This window comes from Hydractinia symbiolongicarpus, chromosome 9 (assembly GCF_029227915.1).
Source record: "Hydractinia symbiolongicarpus strain clone_291-10 chromosome 9, HSymV2.1, whole genome shotgun sequence".
Lineage (NCBI taxonomy): Eukaryota > Metazoa > Cnidaria > Hydrozoa > Anthoathecata > Hydractiniidae > Hydractinia > Hydractinia symbiolongicarpus.
The window spans coordinates 27,519,992-27,542,900 of record NC_079883.1 but is presented as its reverse complement, the minus strand read 5'-3'; the positions used below and the strand labels follow the sequence as shown (position 1 = coordinate 27,542,900).

Below are 22,909 nucleotides of genomic sequence, written 5' to 3'. Positions count from 1 at the left end.
TCTTAACGTTCGTGTTGGTTCAGTCGATATGTAATTTTTTATTTTAAATCAATGTGCACTGCTACTGAAATAATAATAAACCATAATAATTTGAAAAAACGGCCATTTTCTTTTACGTGTATGTGTATGCCTAGATGTCGATCTTATAAAACTTTTGTCCGATTTAACTATGCTGGCCAGGGGTTCTTTTGTCTGTTTTTTAAAGCCGGTTTTCCAAGATCAGGACCTCGCATTGTGAAGCCGGTATTGTCCTCCACCCGTTGTTTTTTAATTCCCACTCTCTTTCACACTTTCCACAACTTTGGAAATAAAGGTAGTATTAAATTTTACAATTTGCTTTTTAAGGATATTAAAGTAAAAGTATAAAATAGAAGTTTAGATAAGAAAACGATGTTTAAAACTAAAGGGGTTCGGGGCTGGGAGTCAAGGGGAGATAGAGAATGACAGATTCAAATTATATTGTTGAACTTTGCCGAACGACCTTTGCCGCTTTAAATTCCCAGAACGGATGTTATTCGTCACCAGCTTTCCATGGCAATTTTAAACTACCTAACCTACTCACAGCAAGTACGAAGTTGTTAGCGAGAAAAATAAACAGAGTAATCAAGATGATCTTGGTGCAACTTTTGACCCTATCATAGCAGGATGCTGGGCACCAAGCAACAAGTTATAATGTGTTGTGGTAAAAAGATATGTATGTAAAGGTACTACAGTAATATTACACAATCTATTACCATGTTGAATTTTAAATATTGATTCTTACAAAATGTTTTAGCAGATCTAGCTAGCCACTACTAAAGCTATGCATTGTAAGAACATTTTATTTGTTTTTGTTATGATTTTGTGTCGAGCACATGGGTATTATATAAAGCTAGGTTTATTTATTATCTCATTTATATGTGATAATAAACAAATAAACTGGGACGCTTAAAAAAACTTCTAAAAATAGCCAGAGAAGATTTATTAAAAATAATAACTAACTTTATCAGTTTTTAGATGATGACATACAAGGATGATAATAATGGTTATTATTAAAGAGTCCAGAAAGTAGTGGAATTTTGTATGTCCTGCTAACATGGCCACGGTAAATGTTTTGGTTCGTGCACGACCGCTCAGTCAAAGGTATAAAATACATTATATAAAATAATGTTCTGATTTGACTTTCCTCTGGATTGGACTTAACTGAATACTGTGTTCAACTCATTTAACTTCCATTTTATAAATAAGCACCCCATATTAAAACAAAATATCCTGGGTAAATCTAGTTAATGTCAACAGAAACTCATTCCAAAAAATCAGCCATGTTCGACAGTATGATTTTCAAAATTAGTCACCCATTTTAGTGTTTATTTGAATAAGAAAAATTACAAGTAACTCACTACTGATTACGACTTGAAAAGGGATATTTCTTAACTTTATCAGATAAGTATCTAACAATAAATGATATTCCTATTGATTCTAACATTAAAAAGTGAAACAATTTATTGAACGTATTCTTAGAAAAACAGAAAGACGTCAATAGTGGATTTATGGGGGAAAAGCTATTGCATTACACTTCAAATTTGGGACCAAATAACTTGGAAACAGGTGCAAATAACGGACGCTGTCGGGTACGAGTAAACAGGAACCACTAGGGACCGATTTCTTAAGGGTGGGTCAACCCACCCGTCTCGGAACAAACAGCATAACCACGTCATTAAAAAGTTTTAAAGGAGTTGGTGAAAGTTGTTATTGTGTGAATATGAACTGTAATTCTTTTATTTTTGCAACACTTGGTTCTCTTGGTGTCAATTAGGGTTTTCTGTTCTGTAAATAACTAATTTGTGTGATATAATTTTGCAAGAATATAAACATTCTGAATGAGCGAAGTGATTTTCTGAGATTAATTTTACCAGGGTATTAGGGTATTACTTTCATTGTTGTTGACAAGAGTTAATTGCTTGGACGAAAAAAATAGAGTATTACGTGTACTTGCATTTATTATGAATCTTTTCATGTGTTATGTTTGTATTATTTATGCACAATGAAGTGTTTGATTTCTCAAATAAATCTGGATAGCCTTAAAATATTTGTATTTTGTATGTAGTATTATTTCTGTACCTTTTTTCACATGTTATTCTTGGAACTTATTTTTTATAGCAATTTAACTAACAATGAACTGAGCAAGTTGTCTTATTCTGGAACAATACAGCGTCACTGTAAATTTATTGTTCTACAGGAATTTAACTCGTCTTTATCACCTGAACCTTCTAATATATTTGTTTGTGCATGGGTATTTTTTTAAATTCCTCTTTAAATTCTTTTGTTTTGTGAGCGTATGAATTCTATAGTGACTCAACACAATTACTCTAAAAATATAACGATTGGAGTGAATGTTCATTCATCTTCTTACAAATTTTGTTGAGCTATGTACGCAGTGTGACGTCACAAATAAACAAAATATGTTGCAAAATATATTGCTTTTGTTCGATAATGGCAGCAACAGGTAATGTAATTATTGCTTTTGGGGGAGTTTTAAGATCTACACAATAGAGACAACAGTTTTATTGACTGATAGTACTGAAGTAATCACATAGAGCCCTCCTCTACTGAATAAGGTATGCATATGTATATATATAAAATAGAACTTATCCATACATTTAAATGAGAAATGAAATTGCTGTCGTAATATTCAAACTTATTTGCATTAGCTTGGGTATTGGGATGTGCTTTTAACTCCTGGTGTATGTCCATATGTAAGTACCCTGACTTGCAACCAATAGACTTTTCATTAGATTAATTGACCTGTTGTATGACTGGTTGTGTGACCCATCTAGTCAGCAACTTTTGTAGGACAGGTAAAAATCACCCCAGTATTGAAAGTTCATTGGCAGCCTACAATTTGAATACATTACCCTCAAACTTTCGTGATACGCTAATGTCAAGTGTACTTTGCTGACTGGAAAACAGGCTAACATTTTTCTTAACATTTTTTTATTTATATAGACATGTTTACCTAAGTTTGAATGCATATGTTTTCCAATATTTTTAAATTTCAAATGTAAGGCATAGGTTTTATTTTTAAACCATAAACCAATGTTTATCTTTAAAAATTTTTAAATTAATGATAAATTGTTTTACCATCAAACCTAAACATTAAATTTATAGACAATAAAATACTATACAATGCATAATGACGTCATTTGTGTCCATGACAATTAGAAAAGCCTTTAATTATTTTTTTTCTTTTAATATGATTGATTGTTCGTTTCCAGGATTAGTTGGTATTGTTTGTTCTTAATGCAGTCTTTTAATAGAAGGAAAGTATAAGTTATAATATAATAAGAAATAAGATAACAAGGATATGTTTAATTATTATATCAGTTGTATTTCTTTATTATTTTAATCACATGATAATTTTAGGTGGATGCAACAGATTAACAGATACCTATCTTCCGTATACAATCTAAAACAAGGTGCACAAATAAAAATTTATAAGTGCAAAAGTTTATAAGTGTATTCTAACAATAGGTTGTACAACCTCTAGGGTCAGGTTAATATTAATCTTTAAAACATATAAGCAAATTGTAATTTGTGCTGGGTTTTCGAACATGCTCAGGAGGTCAAATCAATAAAGGAAATATATGTATTTTGTGAATGTTTTATTACTTTGCTAAAAAAATATCTGCACTCATTGTTACCGTTATCATATAGTTTGCAAATGTGCACAATATCTTTGTAGGGAGAAACATTGGTGAAATTTAGGAATTTATCAAAATGTACCAAATAAAATTCTTGCATATTAAATATTGTCAGTTTTTTAAAAATTAAAAGAAACCTTGATGAATATTTAAGCAAATTCAAGGAAATTGATTATACATACTTCTAATGTTTGTTTTATTTTTACTAGCTTAAATAATAAAAGCAAATGAATGATGAATAAATACAATAAATATTGTTTCACTAAATATGACCAAGTGTCTAGAAAATTAATACGTCAACTAATTAACTCTAAATTTTCCATTCGTAATTTCAAGCCTGGAATTTTATTTATATTTAGTGATGGTAAATCTAAACAATATTACAATTTTCTTTAAGGTGTTATATAACATGAAAGTGCCAAATGGTGCTAATCCCAGTAATAATTTTGTGTATAGTATGCAAATTATTTCCAAAATAAACCAAAATATGTCAGCACTTTTTCAGACTGAGATAAAACACTGCTTACTGTTGCACTATATTAAATTAATAAGAATGAATAAAATCTGAAAAATTGGGGCATTTAATTAAGTATCTGTGACTGTTTTTTTTCTTTTTGTTTTGTATTATTATATTATTATTCTTCTAGATGCTTAGAATAATAAATACAAATCCTTGTGATTAATTGCTTAAAATTTACCATTTGTAAAAATACACGTGGAAAGCAAAGTGAATGTTATTAATACGGAAGAAAGAACCTCGGTTCCAGGCTTAAATTAAATAAAATCATTCAAAGAAAACGATTGTTTTAACACAATGCTTAAAACTTTTTTTAGAACAGATTTTTTGTTACATAAAATCAAGTTACACCTATAATCAAGTAACACTTAATATGCATCGTTGTCTGAATCATTCCCAGAATGATAAATAAAGTTTTGATATCACTTTCACAAAACAGATAAACAACTTTCTTGGTTGGCCTAATTTTATAAACATGCATTTTTTATTTCTTTATAACGAGAACTTTCTTAATTTCCCTTTTATATATTTGTTTAATTTTTTCGCTAAAATTTAATTTTTTAACTACAAGCAGATACAAACTAAGTTTAATGGCATTAATAACAAGTAACGAAAATTGGGTTGCTATTACCCGGGGTAACTTGTTTATGCTTGACCATGATGATTTACCGTCATTGAGAGCTTGCTCTGTGGACGTCCCCCAAAATAGTTTAAGCTTTGTGCAATGTACAAAGTAATGAAAATACGTTTGTTTAAGTCTATGCAAGAAAGTCTCGTTGTGCGAATGGATGTTTTTATAAAATTTGATATAACGCATCTAATTTTGAAAGGCGCGCTGTTCATCGCGCACCTAGGTTGAGGTAGGCGTATGCAGAGGCGTGGGTGCGTGATCATGCACCTTATATGACCAGGCCCGAACCTAGAGAGATCTTGGATGCACACAATTGAGATCTCCACATGCACACAATTGAGATCCCCATATGCAATTCATGGTAATTCATTTACCAATATGAACAATAGTCAGGATAAAACAGCTTTTTCACATAGTACTTTCTCACTCAAAAGAATTTTACAGTCATGTCATATGAACAGAAAGTAAAAATAGTATCATGCTGAATTATTTTCCTGCTAACAGAGGAAAATATTTTCCCTCGTGTCCATAAGTAGTTAAAATAAAAACTTAGCGACACAGATCCCTGACCATTTTAAAGGTTGAACACTAAAACATTTTTCTATTTTCAAAAATGTACTAATAATAAAAAGTCATGGTAACAAAATTATAAAATATCTTCTTCAGCTTCTTATTACCCAACATGATAATTATACAGCCAGATTTTTATTGTTTTTTAAATAGTTTATTATTATGCACAACTCGTTTCTTTTTTATTGTTTTAGGGAGCTGGACCTAGATGTTTCCATTGTTCTCAAAATGGAGAAGGTCAAGACATATTTAAACTATGTCAAGGTAAAAATTTAAATGCATATATTTGATATTTAAAAAGGTATTTTTGTTTTGTTTAAGTGTATTTCTTCATTTAGGAGAATGAAGAGCATGACAAGGAGAAAGTGTGGCCTCGTCGAAGCTTTTCTCAAAAGCAATTCTTGTTTGACCGCTCTTTTTGGTCAGTTAACAAAGATGACGACCATTTTGCTGATCAAGCACAGGTATATTTTGATAGTAATTGATAACCCTTATGCCTCCTAAAAAATGCTGAAATTTCCTGATTTTTTGAAAAAAAATCTCCCAATTTTTTATGGAACATCCATTTTTCGAGCTCAATTTTTATAGTGAGTGTTTTTTTGTAATATAAGTCCAAAATATTTATGTTCTGCATCAGCTTTAGTGGAAATAAAATTCAACTTGTCTTCTTTCTTTAATTCCTTTGACATCCTTTATTCTTGTGACTCTGAGTTAAACTGTTCCCTGCTAATTGAAAAAAGCTCCTATAAACAGCTAAAATCCTCCTAAAATCACTAGCTGCAACATGACTTGGAACTCTGTTGATGCAAAGTCTTTTAATGTTGACTGAAATATGTTGATTGTTGATTGCAATCCATTATAATATTTTTTTAGATTTTTAATGAATTTGGTGTCAAAGTTGTTAAATCAGCCTTGGATGGTTACAATGCTTGTGTGTTTGCATATGGACAAACGGGTTCGGGTAAAACATTTACAATGATAGGTAACGAGGATAATCAAGGTTTGATCCCAAGAATTTGCCAGGTATGTATTTCTGATAAAGAATTTTACTTTTAGTAACAATTAGATGAAATTCCTTTTTGTATCCTTGAGGAATTAGCTTTAACTTTCTAAAACTTTTTTATGTTAGCAATTTTTGCTGTCATAAAATGCACACTGCCACACATATATGTCAATTAAGTTGAAAGAGAAAATGAGAGCAAATTTTTGTAAGTTCAGGCTGCATCCAACTTATATGGAGGAAGGCATTAGCAAAAATTTTTGATGTGAATGAAGAATTTTTGCTAACATGTTCGCATTCACTTCAGAGTTTGCCCAGTTTCTGTGAATTGGAAAAACGGACCATTAGTCTAACAAATTAGGAAATTCAGTATATATTCCAATTGCAAAATAGCCATTTAAAAGCTATGGAAAATGGTGGATTACATCCTAATTCATTCTTTTTAGGCATTATTTAAAAACTTAAGAAAAACTAAGGAGGACCAAAACACATCTTTTAGAGTTGAAGTCAGGTAATTTAACCTTGCTGAAGTGATCATTTTCATTTAGGTTTTGTACTTTAAATTTTATTATTATGTCAAAAAGCTTGCACTTCTCAGAACTTTTTAGTTTATCTTTTTTTTAGTTACATGGAAATCTATAACGAACACGTTAGAGATTTATTAAGAAGAAAAAACAGAAAGTCGTCTGCACCGATTCCTAGTCTTAAAGTAAGGGAGCACCCAAAAGAGGGTCCTTTTGTTCAAGGTAAAATTATTGGTTGGTATTAGCAGAATATAGTTATAGGAAAATTTTACCAACGTATGAGGAATTAATGCTTCTCATCAACTGCCTTAAAAGAAGTATAATAAGTATATAAACTAAAACATATTTAATATGTAACAACGGATCCAACAAAAACAAGGTTGACATGTTTTTTAATACACAAACAAATATAAACATGATTTAGTGCCTGTTTTTAGATTTGACATCACATCCAGTATCTGATTACGCATCAATAGAAACTTTGTTGGAGGAAGGAAGCGCTATGAGGTACAATTTTGCATATTCGCAGACTTGAGAAAAATTTATGTTTTTTTTACAAACCATTATGATTTTTACATAGGATGACTGCTGCAACTCAGATGAACAGTGTCAGCAGTCGTTCACATGCTATTGTTACTGTGAAACTTACACAGGTATAACTTATTTTTTGTTGCTTTGGTAACCAATGCAAATATTTCTGTATTGTGATCATTTATGCTTTTTTAGGCAAAGTTTTGTGAAAATATTCCCAGTGAAACAATCAGCAAAGTGAATCTTGTTGATTTAGCTGGAAGGTAAGCATTTATATTATTCTGCTTGTTATTCAATTTTGTATAGTTGTGTTTCAAAAAATTGTTGGTTCAAAACCCTGTTTTGCCTATGCTTTTCAACAAGACCTTTGTCAGTTATAAAAAATAGTAGATGCGTGAATTGGAACTATTAGTTGGTGGCCTGTGGAAAAATCCACTGTTTCGGCTGTCCTTTTTATACCACATTGCATGCATCTCGCTACTTGTGGTACTATTTTGCATGACAACAGACATATTGGTATTATAGTATAGACTAGCTGGGGTAGCCGGCGTCGAAACATCAGGTTAAGCCACAAGAAACTAGAGCGCTTAATAAGTGCCTTAAAATCTACCACATTCAGGTGGAGTGCTTTGGTACAGGTATGCAGTGTGTCTGTTAAATCGAGTAAAGTGCACACAACATAGTGTTTCGAGTGTAATATATTTTTCGAATATAACTTGCATGCATCTTTAGCTGCAATAAAAACAGTTTACAGCCTGTTGTTACCCAGTCATTACAGAAACAATCGGCTGACATTTTTTATTTTGGAGAATAAGTTTTCGTGAAAGTTCAAAAATTATTCGTGACACCTGACTGAGCACTAAGTACAGGAAAACTGTATTGCAAAAATGTATGGGCTTGATAACCTTTTAAAACAATCACTCAGCAATTATATTTAGCAGAATAAGTATGCAATATTTATTGCCAGCTATGGATTTAAAATAAAAAAGACAATTTGACTACTTTTATTTTTAGCTAGAGTTAGCTAGCTAACAACAGTCACAACTCCATGTGAGTAAATATCAGATTGTCGAAAATAACACACAAAAGATAATGTTATATATATCTTAGCTATCTGACATTAGGATGCTATCTTAAAATCTTTGTTCATAGCCAAAATCTTAAAATTGGTTTAACATTTATGTATGGCTAGAAAATGAGATGCTACAAAAATAAAAAGCTATTGGATGAAAAAAGGTCAAACAGAGACCTATAAACCTAACACTGACCATAACCATAACTTTGTTGCTTTCATCTTCTTGCTAAATTTCAGACTACCTTTTTTGTTGAAGTTAAAAGTGTAAATAAACGTGGGCATACATACAATTTAACAATTTTAAGACTTGTTGATTGGTTGATTTATTGGTATATTTGCAGCTGCCAAAATGCTCCGAAGGCAGGAAAATAAATGAAATCTCCTCCTTACTGTATGAAAATAGTCCGTATTTTCGTGTTTACGCAACACAATTTTTTTCTTTCTGCACAAATGGACAGACAGAATAGGGTATTAGTAAAGAAATTAAAAATTATTTCCTTGTACTTTTAGTGAACGTGTGGCCCTGTCTGGTGCTACTGGAACACGTCTGAAAGAAGGCAGCAATATAAATAAGTCCCTGGTTACACTTGGGTTAATAATATCTGCACTAGGTAAAGTTATCTTTTTCATCTTTTCAACAAGTATGTAACAGGAAGCTTAGTATATCAGTAGTTAAATATGTTTAAAAATCTCTAGCTGAAAACTCGCTTGCGAACAAAAATGGTGGCAAAGTTCCACGCCGACAGATGTTTGTTCCATACCGAGACTCAGTGTTGACGTGGTTGTTAAAAGACAGTATTGGTGGTAATTCAAAAACTGTCATGATAGCCAGTAAGTCATAGCCAGTCTGCTGTAATCTTTTCATAAATTTGATGAATATCAATTGACCTGTAAATGCCTTTCTACAAAATATCTGGTATCACTTCTAACATTAATGTTTTTAATTTCTCACAATTTTTTTTCATCTTTTTATTTTTATTTTATATGTTTATCCTGCAAATTTTTCACCACTTTCTTTAGCTGTTTCTCCAGCTGATATTCACTACGGAGAGACACTGAGTACTTTAAGATATGCTAGCAGAGCACGAAAAATAGTAAATAAACCAGTTGTTAATGAGGTACTTATGTGCATGTATATACTAGTACGAGAGATCTATTTTAGTATATAATGTGTTAGTGCTCAGTTTAAACATCTACAATGTTTTTACTTTTTACTAAATCTTGAATAAATATTTTTAGGATCCAAATGTTAAGATTATCCGAGAGTTACGAGCAGAAATAGAAAAATTGCAAAAACAGCTTGGGAGTCATGCCAAGGTAAGGTTTAAAAAGTAGAGAAAAAAACATTATTTGTTAATTTGTTTATTTATTTACCTTAACTTTTTTATTTAGAATAATAGCAGCAATTCAATCTTGGAAGCAAGTGCAAATGCAATGGAAGCAAAACTAAAAGAAAACGAACAAAAAGCTGATCAGCTGACTAAACACTGGTTACAAAAAACACATGATGCCCAAAAGATTTTTAAAGTAAACACCATTTATACTTTATGAGCTTTTGAAATACAATTTTATGCTTTTATTGTGAGTTTGTATTAGTTTACTGTTCAATTAATATACTATGACTTGTTAAAATAAACTAAAGTAATTGTTGTGAACCTGAATTTATTGATTGTTAAATTATTTACCGCTTCAGGAGAAATGTATGTCATTGAGTCGTCAAGGCAAACAGACAGTGTTGAAGTCAGCTAAACCTCATTTAGTAGGATTAGATGTGGACCCATTAAGTACCGATATCGTGATTTACCATCTCGAGGTTAGTAACATAATATCTCACTTGTATGTAATTTTAACTCTTTGTGTACAATTTTGGACCAGTTATTAAACCCAGTGTACTTTAAAAATGATATCAAAAGGTATTTATTTAGTTGAAATAACATTTAATTCATAGATTTAGTAATTTTTAATATATTTCGTATTGTCAGAAAATAAAGCAAGGAAAAAAAAAACAAAGAAATTATTTTTTTGCTATCTTCGAAAAAAATAACCCATTTTGTTATTAACACCAAATAATAAGTTTATCTCTCTATTCGATGAATAATATATACTCTGTTCACAGAACTTACTTATTTAGAAAATTTGTTTCTTTTTTTTTAGGAAGGAAAAACTGTGATAGGTAGTAGCGATTTATCTGAAGAACAGGGTATAGGTATTGTACTATATATTTTCTCTGAACATTGTGATACCAAAATTATACTGTCTTTAACTGATATGGTACGGCAAATTATTAAAAAACGTTAATTGTGATTAAAAAACAATCTAGATGTAGTTCAGATCGTAAAATCAAAAATGAACAGCAGTGATTTCTCACGGTATACCATACTAGAGAAACTTTTGTAATTTAAAAAATTATTTAAATTCAAAAAGTAGTCCTTTTCAGAGTAAAACTTTTCATAATGATTTAAAAGACTTATGTAATATGAGCAACTTGTGGTCATATAATATTATATCATATAATTCATACTCTCTGCATGAATTATATTATTTTTGTGTTGGTTAAAGAAGAAAAGAGTTATGTGAAAACCAGCCTTATTAAATGTTTTTGGATTTTGCATATTCCCCCCTTTTAATATTAAAATTAGACTTGATCAACCACCTTTTACATTGCAATTGGTTTCTCAAGGCTTGTTAATCAGAAACTTCAGTTAACATTTAGAGCTTGTACTAGCCACTAGCCCTTAAAGAATTCCTTGGGTTTGCCCATTGTTCATATTCCAGTTTCAGATAGGCTTCTTACATATCCTGGGTATTACTATTTATGCATTCTTAGTACGAAGTAGTCATTCATCTACCATTTTAAACAGAATAGGGTATCAATATGGGAAATATTCCCAATAAAACATATTTGCTGTAATCTTTACAATCTGTGTGAAATAAGTTCAAACGCTGTTCGACAACTAATCAATTTTTCATCTTGGAATTTAGCTTTGGAAGGATCTGGTATTGAGCAAGAACATTGTTATTTGGAAATTACCAAAGAATGTGTCACGTTACATCCCATTTCAAGTAATACTTTTGTGAATAACAAGCCAATTGAAAGTAGCTGGGAGTTATCTCAAGGAGATGTGATTCAATTTGGCCATTATTTGAAATTCCGTTTCAACAACCCCTGTGAAGCTGCGTTATTACGCGAGAAAAGAAGATCGGGAAATTTTTCTCCAGTTTCTGGCAGAATGTCACCAGCTGTGAGTGAATTTTTCTTTTTCGTAGAATTTATTTTCTTATTAAAATTATAAATACAAATTGAAAAATTATATAGCCTTCCATAGTATTTTTTCTTAAATTGTTTTCTCAGTCTGTTCACCTGTTTGTAAATTTCATATAAAATTCATCAAAATATTAAACTTAAAATAAAACATAAAACAATGGGTTTATTTCAAAAATATAAATTATTTTCGTTTTCCAGGTCATATTTTCAATAAATCTGTATAGTTTTCCATTTGCTTTAAGAAAAAGTGATAGTACAAGAATATGTTTATAAGTCGTTTGATTCCTTAGTCTTTTAACAAAATTCTTAAGAAGGGATTCATGTAAAAAGAAAAATTATTTTATTTTGTTTCTGAAATCATGTTTTGTTACTAAAAAAATTACGATTAAAGTTTTACGTTGGTAAGGTGTATGTTGCAACAACGTTTTTAAATTTCCAAGCAACTTAATTAAACATAGTCATTAGAAAACAAAATTATTTTGTAACTCTTTTGAAAAATCTTAATCATTTTTCTAATTACCATATTACATATAAACACAAGAAAAAAATGTTTTCATTCATGTTTGTTCATAAACAACACTGTGACATAATGTGTAAATTGTTTTTTTGAATTTGTGAAAGAAAGTGAGATAGTTATGTAGTGTAGAATAATGTATTACTATGGATTATTTGAACAAGATCCAAGAGATTATTATTACCTTCAGGTATATATTCATCTTATATTTTGTGTGTTTCTATTCACTTTCAAGTCATTTTTCAGTTGAGTGATGAAAAATATATAAAACCGGTACTAATAGTGACAAGATGTTATGGACCTGTATGTTTTGTGAGAAACTTCTCTTATCAGAAAATTAAAAGACACTTAAAGTTTTAAATTACTACAGATGTAAATTGAATTTGATATATAGAAGAACTTGAAAAAACACAACTTAATTGCTTAACTGCTGGTCAAATCATCTTCCCGGATATTGTTGTTGTTGTTTGTTCCATTCACTTGTCAATCTAAATTTTATTTACTAAATTATAACTTGCCACGCATGATGCAAGAGTTATTTTCTGCATAATTACAAACAGTTATTGATGCACTCCTCAGCTTGATTTCTTATTGCTTTTTCTATTCAAAAGTTTTACCTCCTGATAATTCGATCTTTTTAATGCATGCTGTAGCTTGAAAAGCTTGACAAATTTTGTTAAACGGTTAAAATGCTATGCTTGTTTTGCATGAGTCTCTGATCTTTTTAAAAACTATATATAATGAGAAGTGAAATATTATGAAGTAATTTTGCTCATATTCAGTATTTTTTATGTTTAGTGTTTTTCCACATTAGTGAAGGATATGTTTATCTTTATGTTTTTACAGGGATAAAGTTTTGTAAATTATTATGCTATCTTACTTGCATTTAAAACCTACCTATATTTTTTTAAACAGTTAATCTGGAAGTCAGACAAATTTTTAAAAAGTGCTACATTAGCATCTTATCAATTTACGTCAACCTATTTTATTCCTTCCTTTTATAATTTTCAAGAAAAAATATGGTTAATAGTTGCAAAGATACTATGGAATCCATCAGATGAAATTTGTTAACGATTAAAATACAATTATACCATCCCACAGCAGATAACTAATTAATCCTTTTTCTTTTGTAGGTAATGAATCATTATCGAAGTCTTGATTCTGGTTTAAGCAGTCCTGATGATTTTGAAAATGACTTAAATGACACCAATCTTACCTCAGAGCAAGTTTTAAACTCAACAGCATTATCTATTAATTCAAATAACTCGGATACTGCTCAATCCAGGTTTGTTGTTCTAACTTGTTTGAATTAACTTTCTTCTCCTGACTTGTTTTGCATTCTTATATTTAGAGCTATCGCAATAGGAGCTTTTTTTCTTTAACATTAAGCAGCAATGATGCTCGTGCAGTTTAAGGTGAAAAATTCAGAAGGTGAAATATTTCTTTAGTAGGATAAAAAATGTCTTCAGTAAGGTAAAACATGTCTTCAGTAAGGTAAAAAATGTCTTCCGTAAGGTAAAAAATGTCTTCAGTAAGATAAAAAGTGTCTTCAGTAAGATAAAAAGTGTCTTCCGTAAGGTAAAAAATGTCTTCAGTAAGATAAAAAGTGTCTTCAGTAAGATAAAAAGTGTCTTCCGTAAGGTAAAAAATGTCTTCGGTAAGATAAAAAATGTCTTCAGTAAGGTAAAAAATGTCTTCAGTAAGGTAAAAAATGTCTTCAGTAAGATAAAAAATGTCTTCAGTAAGATAAAAAATGTCTTCAGTAAGATAAAAAATGTCTTCAGTAAGATAAAAAATGTCTTCAGTAAGGTAAAAAATGTCTTCAGTAAGGTAAAAAATGTCTTCAGTAAGGTAAAAAAATGTCTTCAGTAAGATAAAAAATGTCTTCAGTAAGATAAAAAATGTCTTCAGTAAGATAAAAAATGTCTTCAGTAAGATAAAAAATGTCTTCAGTAAGATAAAAAATGTCTTCAGTAAGGTAAAAAATGTCTTCAGTAAGGTAAAAAATGTCTTCAGTAAGGTAAAAAAATGTCTTCAGTAAGGTAAAAAAATGTCTTCAGTAAGATAAAAAATGTCTTCAGTAAGATAAAAAATGTCTTCAGTAAGGTAAAAAATGTCTTCAGTAAGGTAAAAAATGTCTTCAGTAAGATAAAAAATGTCTTCAGTAAGATAAAAAATGTCTTCAGTAAGATAAAAAATGTCTTCAGTAAGATAAAAAATGTCTTCAGTAAGATAAAAAATGTCTTCAGTAAGGTAAATAATGTCTTCAGTAAGATAAAAAATGTCTTCAGTAAGGTAAAAAACGCAAGTGATTTAGAAAAGGTTGTTTGTATGTAGTCTTAATGTAATTTGACTTTTTACTGCAGATATCAATTAAAATTGTTCCAATGCCATAAAAAATATATTTCTATCTTTACAGGAAAACAAATTTTTATGTCCCTGCCAACGAAAAGGAAATAAAAAGGCTTGAAAAAGAGAAAACTAGAAGTTTTGCTCATGATAGTAACATAAATATGAGAGCTAACAGAAGTATGTCGATGATGTCTGGTATCAATCGCGTTCAAAGCAATTCGCCATTGCATTCTTCACAACCAGCTGAAAATGAATCTCTTGTAAACAATGGCACGAAGTTGGTTGGACGTATGTTGAAATCTGCATCAACTTCGGACATACTAACGAAACCGGAGCAATCTCATTTGGATCGAAGTATGGAACCGAGATTAATCATCGACACTGCTGATGAAATTTATTTGTCGTCCGATAATATATTGACATCAGAGAGAACCGATGACAATTATTTACTTAATAACTCTAATAATTCTGCGTCAGATCTTTCGTTATCCACCGATGATCTGGCTTGTACATTTTTGTTACAATCTCAACAAAACATCGACACATCTTCCAAAAACTACTTTGATTTTTCCTATCCCAGTTCGCAGTCATTAAACTTTCCTTCAAGATCACAAAGCATGTGCGATATATCTCCACGCAAATTGAAATCGTTCGCTGGTGATATTATTCGTGCGGGTAGTTTGTTCGATTTTTCAATTCAAAAGACTTGCAAAGAGAATGTATTCGTTGAAAGTAGCGATGGTGGCAGTGTGACTGCATCTGTTCTTGCTGGTGAAGCGATAGAAGCCTCTGATATTTTAAAAGAAAAAAGGTATTCTATCTGTTTAGTAGTACAGGTTTTTATTAAATTTCAATGTCTCTTAGAATTTATAAAAGGTTCAGGTTATACATTATCGGACAAAATTTTCATCTGACAAAATTATTCGTCACCCACCTAAAAACTCGTCATGACTTTTTTAACTTTTTTCAATCACTGTTCTATTTAGATTGTAAAAAAACAACTCTCAACTCTCAACTATAGTATTTTATTACATATTCGTCCCATAAAATTTTGGCGACTCTCAGAAAATTTCGTTACTTTGTTCCCACAATTTGTGTGCAATAAGATAGTGCACGAGTTATACTCATAATAACCTCTTTGCAACGATTAGTGAATTTACATTTTTCTTAAATCCAGAAATTTAAATTTTTGTGTCATTAGTATTATACAAATTGTAAATTTTGTTTTAAATTCTTACTAATTAATAGGGAGCAACTAAAAGAACTCATCAAAAAATATCGAAACGCTGAAATTGAACGCGTGGAGGCTGAAAAAGAAAATATAAAGAGAGCAACTGAGAACGAAAAAATCTTTCAAAGTCAACAAGTTCATCTAGAAAACCTGCTGCGACAACAGAGAATGCAACTGGAAGAAGCTAAACTTGAACTGGAAGATTTTAAGAAAACAGCTGCCGTTGAGAAGGAGAGCGAGCGAAATGCTGTTGAGAACGAAATCAGCAGGTTGATGGAGTTTAAACAAAAACATTTGATGCTGATTGATGGCAGCGAGCACGAACTTCGAAAGAAAAAATTTAAACTTAAAGGAAAAATCGAAGAATATTGGAAGCGTATGGACTTATATGATAACCTTTTAATCGAGCTGGAGTTAGATCAAAATAAAGTTCGACGTGAAAGCGAAGGAAAGGTTCTGGAAAAAATGAAACTGTTCGATATGCAACAGACGGAAGAAGTGAAATCTCTACGAGAACAAGTTAAGATTTCCGAAGATTTCATAGAAACTTGCACGAAGCGAATTGAAAACGAAAAAAAGCTAGAGCTTCAACTCTCGGAAGATCTGGAAACATCTAATGTTGACTTACAGAATCGAGTTATCGAAGCAGAAAGACTCTATGAAGAGGTTAAACAGCAAGAGAAACTAGTTTCACTTGAGGGGGAAAACGATTTGCGAAAAATAGACCAGGAAGTAGCAGCCGAGGAAGAGAAATATTTTAAATATACTATATATAAAATGCATGAATGTGACGGAGAATGCTCGTGTAATGAAAACGAGATTAAAGAGGAAAACGAGGTTGAAGAGGAAACCAAATGTAATATCACTGAAGAAAGACAGAAAAATGTGATCGAAACATTAAAGAAAAAAAGATCGGATAAAAAAGAGTTGTTACATGAGCGACTTCGTAAATATCATTTTATGATTGAGGATGCAAACAATTCTGTCGTGCAGTTGCGTGAAACGAAACTTCTCGAAGAAGAACGATACATCAACGATATTTCCATGAAAAAAAACTTGATAACTGCGCTGCAGCACCAGCGTAACGAGGAAGAACATAAACTGAACGATTTTAAACATGAATTGAGAGCGTATGAGCGTCCACGCTCGTATATCAGTGATTGTCCTGAAGAGACAGAAGAAGATATAGTAGCGTTAGAGCAACAAAAGCAGCAGCTGTTACAATCTAAAGAAAAAATCCGAACAATGCTGGAAAAATCCCTACAGGAGGAGTTTTCCGCGCTTAAAACGAATCAGCACAATGTAGGTAATCCATACAAAATGGGTAAACAGCAGAACGAAGACTTGTCGTCCGTTGACCAGGCTCTTTCGCTCATCTTTCATTCCGGAAATTCGTCTGCGTATATTAACAGCATTGTTACCAAACACGTGCAGTACGAGACAAGAAAGCAACTCTTGTCAGACATTAAACACGATTTAGATAATTTAAAGCGACATCAAGTTACAATTCATCAAGAGGTCGCATCCAATTTTTTAACGCAAAAGAGCGTATTTGAAGCTGTGCGCAGTAAAGAGCGAAAAGATATTCACGATGCGATACACGCGATCGTTAGTACTGGCGAAGAAGATAACGCGTTCGCGGATATGTTCGCCACCGAATCGAAGTATATTTTAGCGTATCAGGAACATTTGGAAACACTGGAAAATGAGTAAGTAAATGAGAAAGGTTTCTTTTTATTATTATCTGCTTATCTAAGTAAATGTCATGTCACAATATTGACCCCTTAGTAATAATTTTCACAATAACCGCGAGTTTAAAGCAAGATGGCTACCATTCTAGAAAAAGTTGCTTTTCTCTAGTTAGTTAGTACCGCGTGAGAAATTTTGCCATTTGATGTTTCTTCATTTCGTAGAAATTGATATACGTGGACACTTGGAAAATACGGCAGAAAATAATTTACCGTGAATATCGAAAATTAATACACGTGAAACACGCAAAAATTAGGATTTTTGATTGTAACTTTTTGACGTTGACATTTGGCCATGATATAGTATAAGTGAGGTAAAACAAATTGTTGCCTCGCCTATCTCTTACGTATTTATGTGGTTTCAAACAAGAGAATTTGTGTGAAGAAAATATCATCTAGACCGTATTCAGTTGAATGATTATCGAAGTTACCGATGAATATGGAAAGTTATTGTTTAATTGTATTTAAGTGGTCTTTTCGCCCATTCAATGTTTAGGGAGAGATTTCGTATAATTATGTGCCTTCATCTTGATACTTCGGAGCATTCTGTAGCTACTTTTTACTTTAATTCTTTTCAGAATGTATATAAAGATCGAAGAAAACCAGCGGATTCAGGCTAAATTAGATGAACTACAAGATAAGATGAGTGACGATGCATATAGTATCAACGATGGAGTGTCGCTGTCCTTGCATGTCACACTGGAGGAGGAAATGGACGCTTTGCAAACGGAGAAAGAAAAATGCGAATGTATGATTCAGGACTTAAAAAAGAAAGTGTTGGATGAACGAAAAGAATATCTTGAGATGCTAAAGTAAGTTTTTATTTTGTTTTTAGGATATTTTTCTGTCAGTTTTTAATCGCCATACAAATATCACAAGTTTAAATGACATGGAGGAAAATTCTAAAACTGTGCCATTAGCTCTTTGATTACGTGAGAATCTTTTTTTTCGTTTAATATTTTGTTTACCAAACCATGTGTACTATTTATATGTCACCAGTCGTTAGCCTGTGAAAAAATCCATGGATTTGTACGTCACCAAAATGAATTACTATGCGGGAGGTCCAAAATTACGTTGGGTGCTGCCATTTTTAATAGACAGAATACATGTTTTCATATGAGATAACTATGACGACCTTCAAAAACTGATTGTTCGAACGCCCATCTAAATAGATTAACATTGAAGATAATTATAAGTATCATTTGAGATGGAGTGCAGGTGACATGCTTAACGAACTTTAAGATAAATATTTTTTGTTTCTTACTTCTTAGAAGCAAGGATGAATATGACGTCATTGGACAAGGTACATTTATTTGCTTATTTATTTGTTTACGCCATTTTGTTCTTTTTTTCATGTTTATTTATGCGGAATTTTTAAATTTCAGAATATCGCGATGCAAGACATACCTTCTTCCAAACAGAAGGAAATCAGGCTGCGTCCGAAGTACTAAGAGAGGTAAAAAATTGTCTCGATTAATCAACATTTTTTGTATTTTATAATAATTTTACACATCTTTTAAACACTAGGTTTTTTGGGCTTCGAATGTTATGGACGCTATTGATAAAAGTATCACAAATAAATCATTTACTTGTGCTGGCTGGCGGTAAGACACAAGTAGTTTTTTAGGCGCGTTATCTTGGGCGCGTTATTTTTCGCGCGTTATTTTTCGTGCATTGCACAGAGCGGTATGTGGTTTAATAACATTGACGCAGAAACACCGGAGTTGCTTTTCTTTGTTTTGATTTTGATTCGGTTGTATTGTATAGGCTTAATCTATATGATCTGTTTCCGTTATATATATAGATATGTTGGCACTGAAAAGAATGTGCGTATTTTGAAAAAGACTTCTAACAAAGGAACCTTATGGTAAGTTTTATGACGTTACGGTGTTAACTCTGTCAGACAAGCCAGCAGTTACTAAGAATTTTCAAAATGTTGTCAAAATGTCGGGAAAAATTAAAGAATATCGACAGCTCCATTGATGTTAGGAAAATGTCAAGAAGTTTAGGTTAAAATCTGGAACTGCTATTTGAGAATTCAAATTAACTTTTCGCAGTCTGTTCTGGTAATATGCTTGTAGTTACTTTTTTATTATTGGAGGGGGGATCCAAATAAGTGTGAAATTTTGACTAAAAATTGTTTAAAAATCAGGGAAATCAGGAGTTTCAGTTTCTTGCACCGCCGGATTTTAAACTTTGTTACAGGTACCACAAATCTTCTTACTCGTTAATTCTTTATCTGAACCTGTCACGTAATTGTCAAATGTGTTTTAATTTTTATTTAATTATAATAATAATTTTTTCTAGCTTAAACTTTTTTGATGAATTTCTTTTAGTATATTAGGCCAAGGCATCATCAAGACAGCGCCTAAAGATGTTTGGCAAGCTGTCCGTAATCCCCTGTCACGTCTCATATACGACAACATGGTGAAAGTAAGTTTGACCTGTTATATACTTATAATCTCCGTGCCAGAGTTGCCACGACTCATCAACACTCATCAGTTGTCAATTTTGATGAAAAGCATCCAAAAAAATTTCCTAAATCTGCTCTAAAAGTAGAATTTTTTAACAACTTTCTTCTCAGATTTCCTTAAATAAATAATAATAATAAAAATAAAATGCTGACCAATCTTAATAGAAATTTAAAAAGAGCGAGGCAGCGGTAGTCTTGGTCACACCTTCAGGTTAAACAAAGTTGGATGTAGACCGATTATAAAAGAAATTTGGTTACGCCTACTAAGTTAAAGATTTTATATTATTAGAAACTCAATGTTGTGGAGCATTGCAACGAGCATCTTAAAGTTGGTAAGTTCATCAACTCCATTGTTTATCTTTTATAATTTTTGCTTTGTTAAGATTGTAATGTGTTAGGAGGAATGAAAAAGGTTGAAGAAATAATGGTGTTGCGCAAAATTTGTATTGCGCAAATTCCAACACGCGTGAAAATTTGTTCTAATTGACGAATGTTAAACGCTAAGAAGATAAAGTTAGATAGGTACCAAGGAATTTTTTCCTCCACAAAATTTCTGTGAAAATGTCATGTATGTTAGTTCTGTGCACATCCTTTTATGAAACCGTTATTGTTGTTATGGCTGCCTTTTTAAACGAGTGTTCTACCTCATGGGCATTGCTTACTTACTTACACAGTTAGCGTGTATAACCGTCTTCATTTTAGTGTACTTTCAACATGAAAGCAGGGTGTGTTTATTGAAGCAAACACGAGATTGTTGTTGTGTACATTCGGAAAGAGTGGAAAACAATAAATACGTAGCCGCCTTCAAATCAGTGGAGCATCCGGACTGTCCAGAAACCAAAAAATGTACAAGATCATATGTGAGTGATTTTTTTTGTATTGTTTTGTTTTGTTTTTGTATGTATTTTGTATGTTTGATTTGCTTTAAAGTTGATTTTTTCCGTGTGACCTGCTTACCCTCCCCCCCTCTCCCCCACCACCAAAATATTTTAGAGTACAATAATTTTTGTTTCTAAAGGTGTATCCAAGTGGCTGGGTAGTGGAGTCGTACACTGAAAATGGGGAGGATTGGTCTATGATTTGGTATGTTTTAAAGGTATAACATATTATTTATTTTTTAAAAGTAGAGGTCACATTTATACGTTTTAAAAATACACCCGCTGACTATTTTTGAATTTCTGATCTTGTCACCTTGTTCTTAATTTATCTGTCAATTGTGCATGCAGAAGTATACGTTTACTGGATATATTTTGACACAGTTTTCGTCTATGAAATTGTTGCAGACAGGAAATTTTTAAATTTAACTTCAATATGGTGATTCAGCTTGACCTCACCACGACCATGCTGCCTGACAGGGTCGAAGTGTGTACCGTCCTAATTAAGTTTAGCATTACGCGAACCTGAAATGTATTACCCTGTTTTTGTTTCTCTATAGATTGACTTAGGGAAAGGTCTACCAAAATATTTTCTCAACTCGCTTCTTCAAAAGATACCGCTCAGTATATCGTATTTACGAGATTACCTGGTATTATCATGATATGAAGTCAATCTAATTCGACTTCATTTTAATTTATTTAAAAATTTGTGAATCGTGGCCATGTAGCCTTTTAAATAAGTTCAATCATCTTTCGACGACTTATCAAAGGCTCCGTGACCACGGTGTGTTAGAAAGTTAATATTAAGTTTTATTTTAAAACACGTATTGTCATTGCAGATATAATTTTCTACTTCTGTTTATATGATAGCTTTATTGTTATTTCCAAGCAGCTTAAACGACCAACACAGGGCAACTTGGTTAATTCGGTTGTAGTTTGAAATGTTTTTTTATTTTGTTGTTGATAAAAAAAGGTTTATATAAAGGGTCACCGAGGGGACAATATGCATCAGCCAGATAGAATGTTTTTTTAGTAGAACTAGTCAAATTATGCACTGTTTATTTTGTACTTTTTTTAAGATTTAAAATTTATAAAAATTTAAAACATTTTTATATAAATATTTGTGTAAGTAGGTATTTGTAACATTTTATCTGTAAGAAGACAAAAATTTATTTATGTTTTGTACGGCGGAGAAAATTATAGAGTAGATAACATCTGAGTTCATTGTGTTTTTTTTAGTAGCAGCTCCCACGCACAAGGGCAGAGTATCAATTTTGCCTCGCTTTCTCAACCGAAACATTTTGTTCTTATTTGAATGTGTGGTGCGTCTCTATGCGAAATTCAACATCGTGAATTCCGATGAATTAAATAGTTTCGATCTTCAACTACTCTTTGTTTCTTAATGGTCGTTTTTTGTCAGAATCGTAAAAAAATCTCTAACATCCCATCAGAGAATTTTTTTTGAATTAAACTGCGAGTGGACCTAAAACAATATGCTGTGGAACGAGAACTCCTCACAAAATAAATTTTCTATCAATGTTATATTTCTACATTTAACAAGTACATAGTACTTCACAAAATGTTTCTCAACGCTTTCTAAGTTTTCTTTTGTCCAATTTTTGCAAACTTGTTATACCTTACTTCTAACAAAAACAAGCAGTATCCGTGCTAAAAAATCAAGAAATCCTGAAATTTAAGTTGTCGTTAGCACTGACTTCTGGTTTTATCTTGTAATTTGGCACGCTGATCAATATACTGCAAATTTCATTTAAGTGAAAATCAGCTCCACGAGAAACAAAGTGTCATTTTCAGAATTTGCGCGTGTATATGAGAATAGGTGCCCGAGGAAACAGTCCACAATGTGTACAAAAACAAAGCGCATAGGGGGACAGGAAAATCATGTGCGTGATTCCAATTTAGATT

General features: G+C 31.6%; 1 protein-coding gene across 2 annotated transcripts; it reads left to right on the top strand.

The window, feature by feature from the left end:
• The first annotated feature begins 547 nt into the window (after nt 1-547).
• Nucleotides 548-22,205, top strand: LOC130657553 (uncharacterized). 2 transcript variants are annotated; one of them, XM_057460536.1, is made up of 31 exons: nt 548-704; nt 990-1,122; nt 5,593-5,662; nt 5,737-5,862; nt 6,272-6,421; nt 6,845-6,909; nt 7,023-7,144; nt 7,360-7,429; nt 7,503-7,575; nt 7,649-7,716; nt 9,039-9,139; nt 9,225-9,359; nt 9,549-9,646; nt 9,768-9,845; nt 9,921-10,055; nt 10,222-10,341; nt 10,683-10,734; nt 11,511-11,770; nt 13,441-13,592; nt 14,727-15,470; nt 15,908-17,599; nt 18,217-18,450; nt 18,910-18,941; nt 19,024-19,094; nt 19,166-19,242; nt 19,443-19,505; nt 19,975-20,071; nt 20,401-20,443; nt 20,814-20,971; nt 21,130-21,207; nt 21,547-22,205. In XM_057460536.1, the coding sequence occupies exons 2-31, from the start codon at nt 1,076-1,078 to the stop codon at nt 21,646-21,648; spliced, it is 5,313 nt and encodes a 1,770-aa protein (XP_057316519.1). In that variant the 5' UTR covers nt 548-704; nt 990-1,075; the 3' UTR covers nt 21,649-22,205. The 2 variants fall into 2 exon arrangements, with proteins under 2 accessions (XP_057316519.1, XP_057316520.1); XM_057460537.1 differs by having other exon boundaries at nt 588-704; nt 997-1,122.
• The last annotated feature ends 704 nt before the right edge of the window (nt 22,206-22,909 follow it).

Coding starts and splice junctions, on each gene's coding strand:
- LOC130657553 (XM_057460536.1), top strand. CDS start 1,076: ATGGCCACGGTAAATGTTTTGGTTCGTGCACGACCGCTCAGTCAAAG. Junction 7,430..7,502: donor GAGGAAGGAAGCGCTATGAG/GTACAATTTTGC, acceptor ATTTTTACATAG/GATGACTGCTGCAACTCAGA. Junction 9,846..9,920: donor AGCTTGGGAGTCATGCCAAG/GTAAGGTTTAAA, acceptor TTTTTTATTTAG/AATAATAGCAGCAATTCAAT.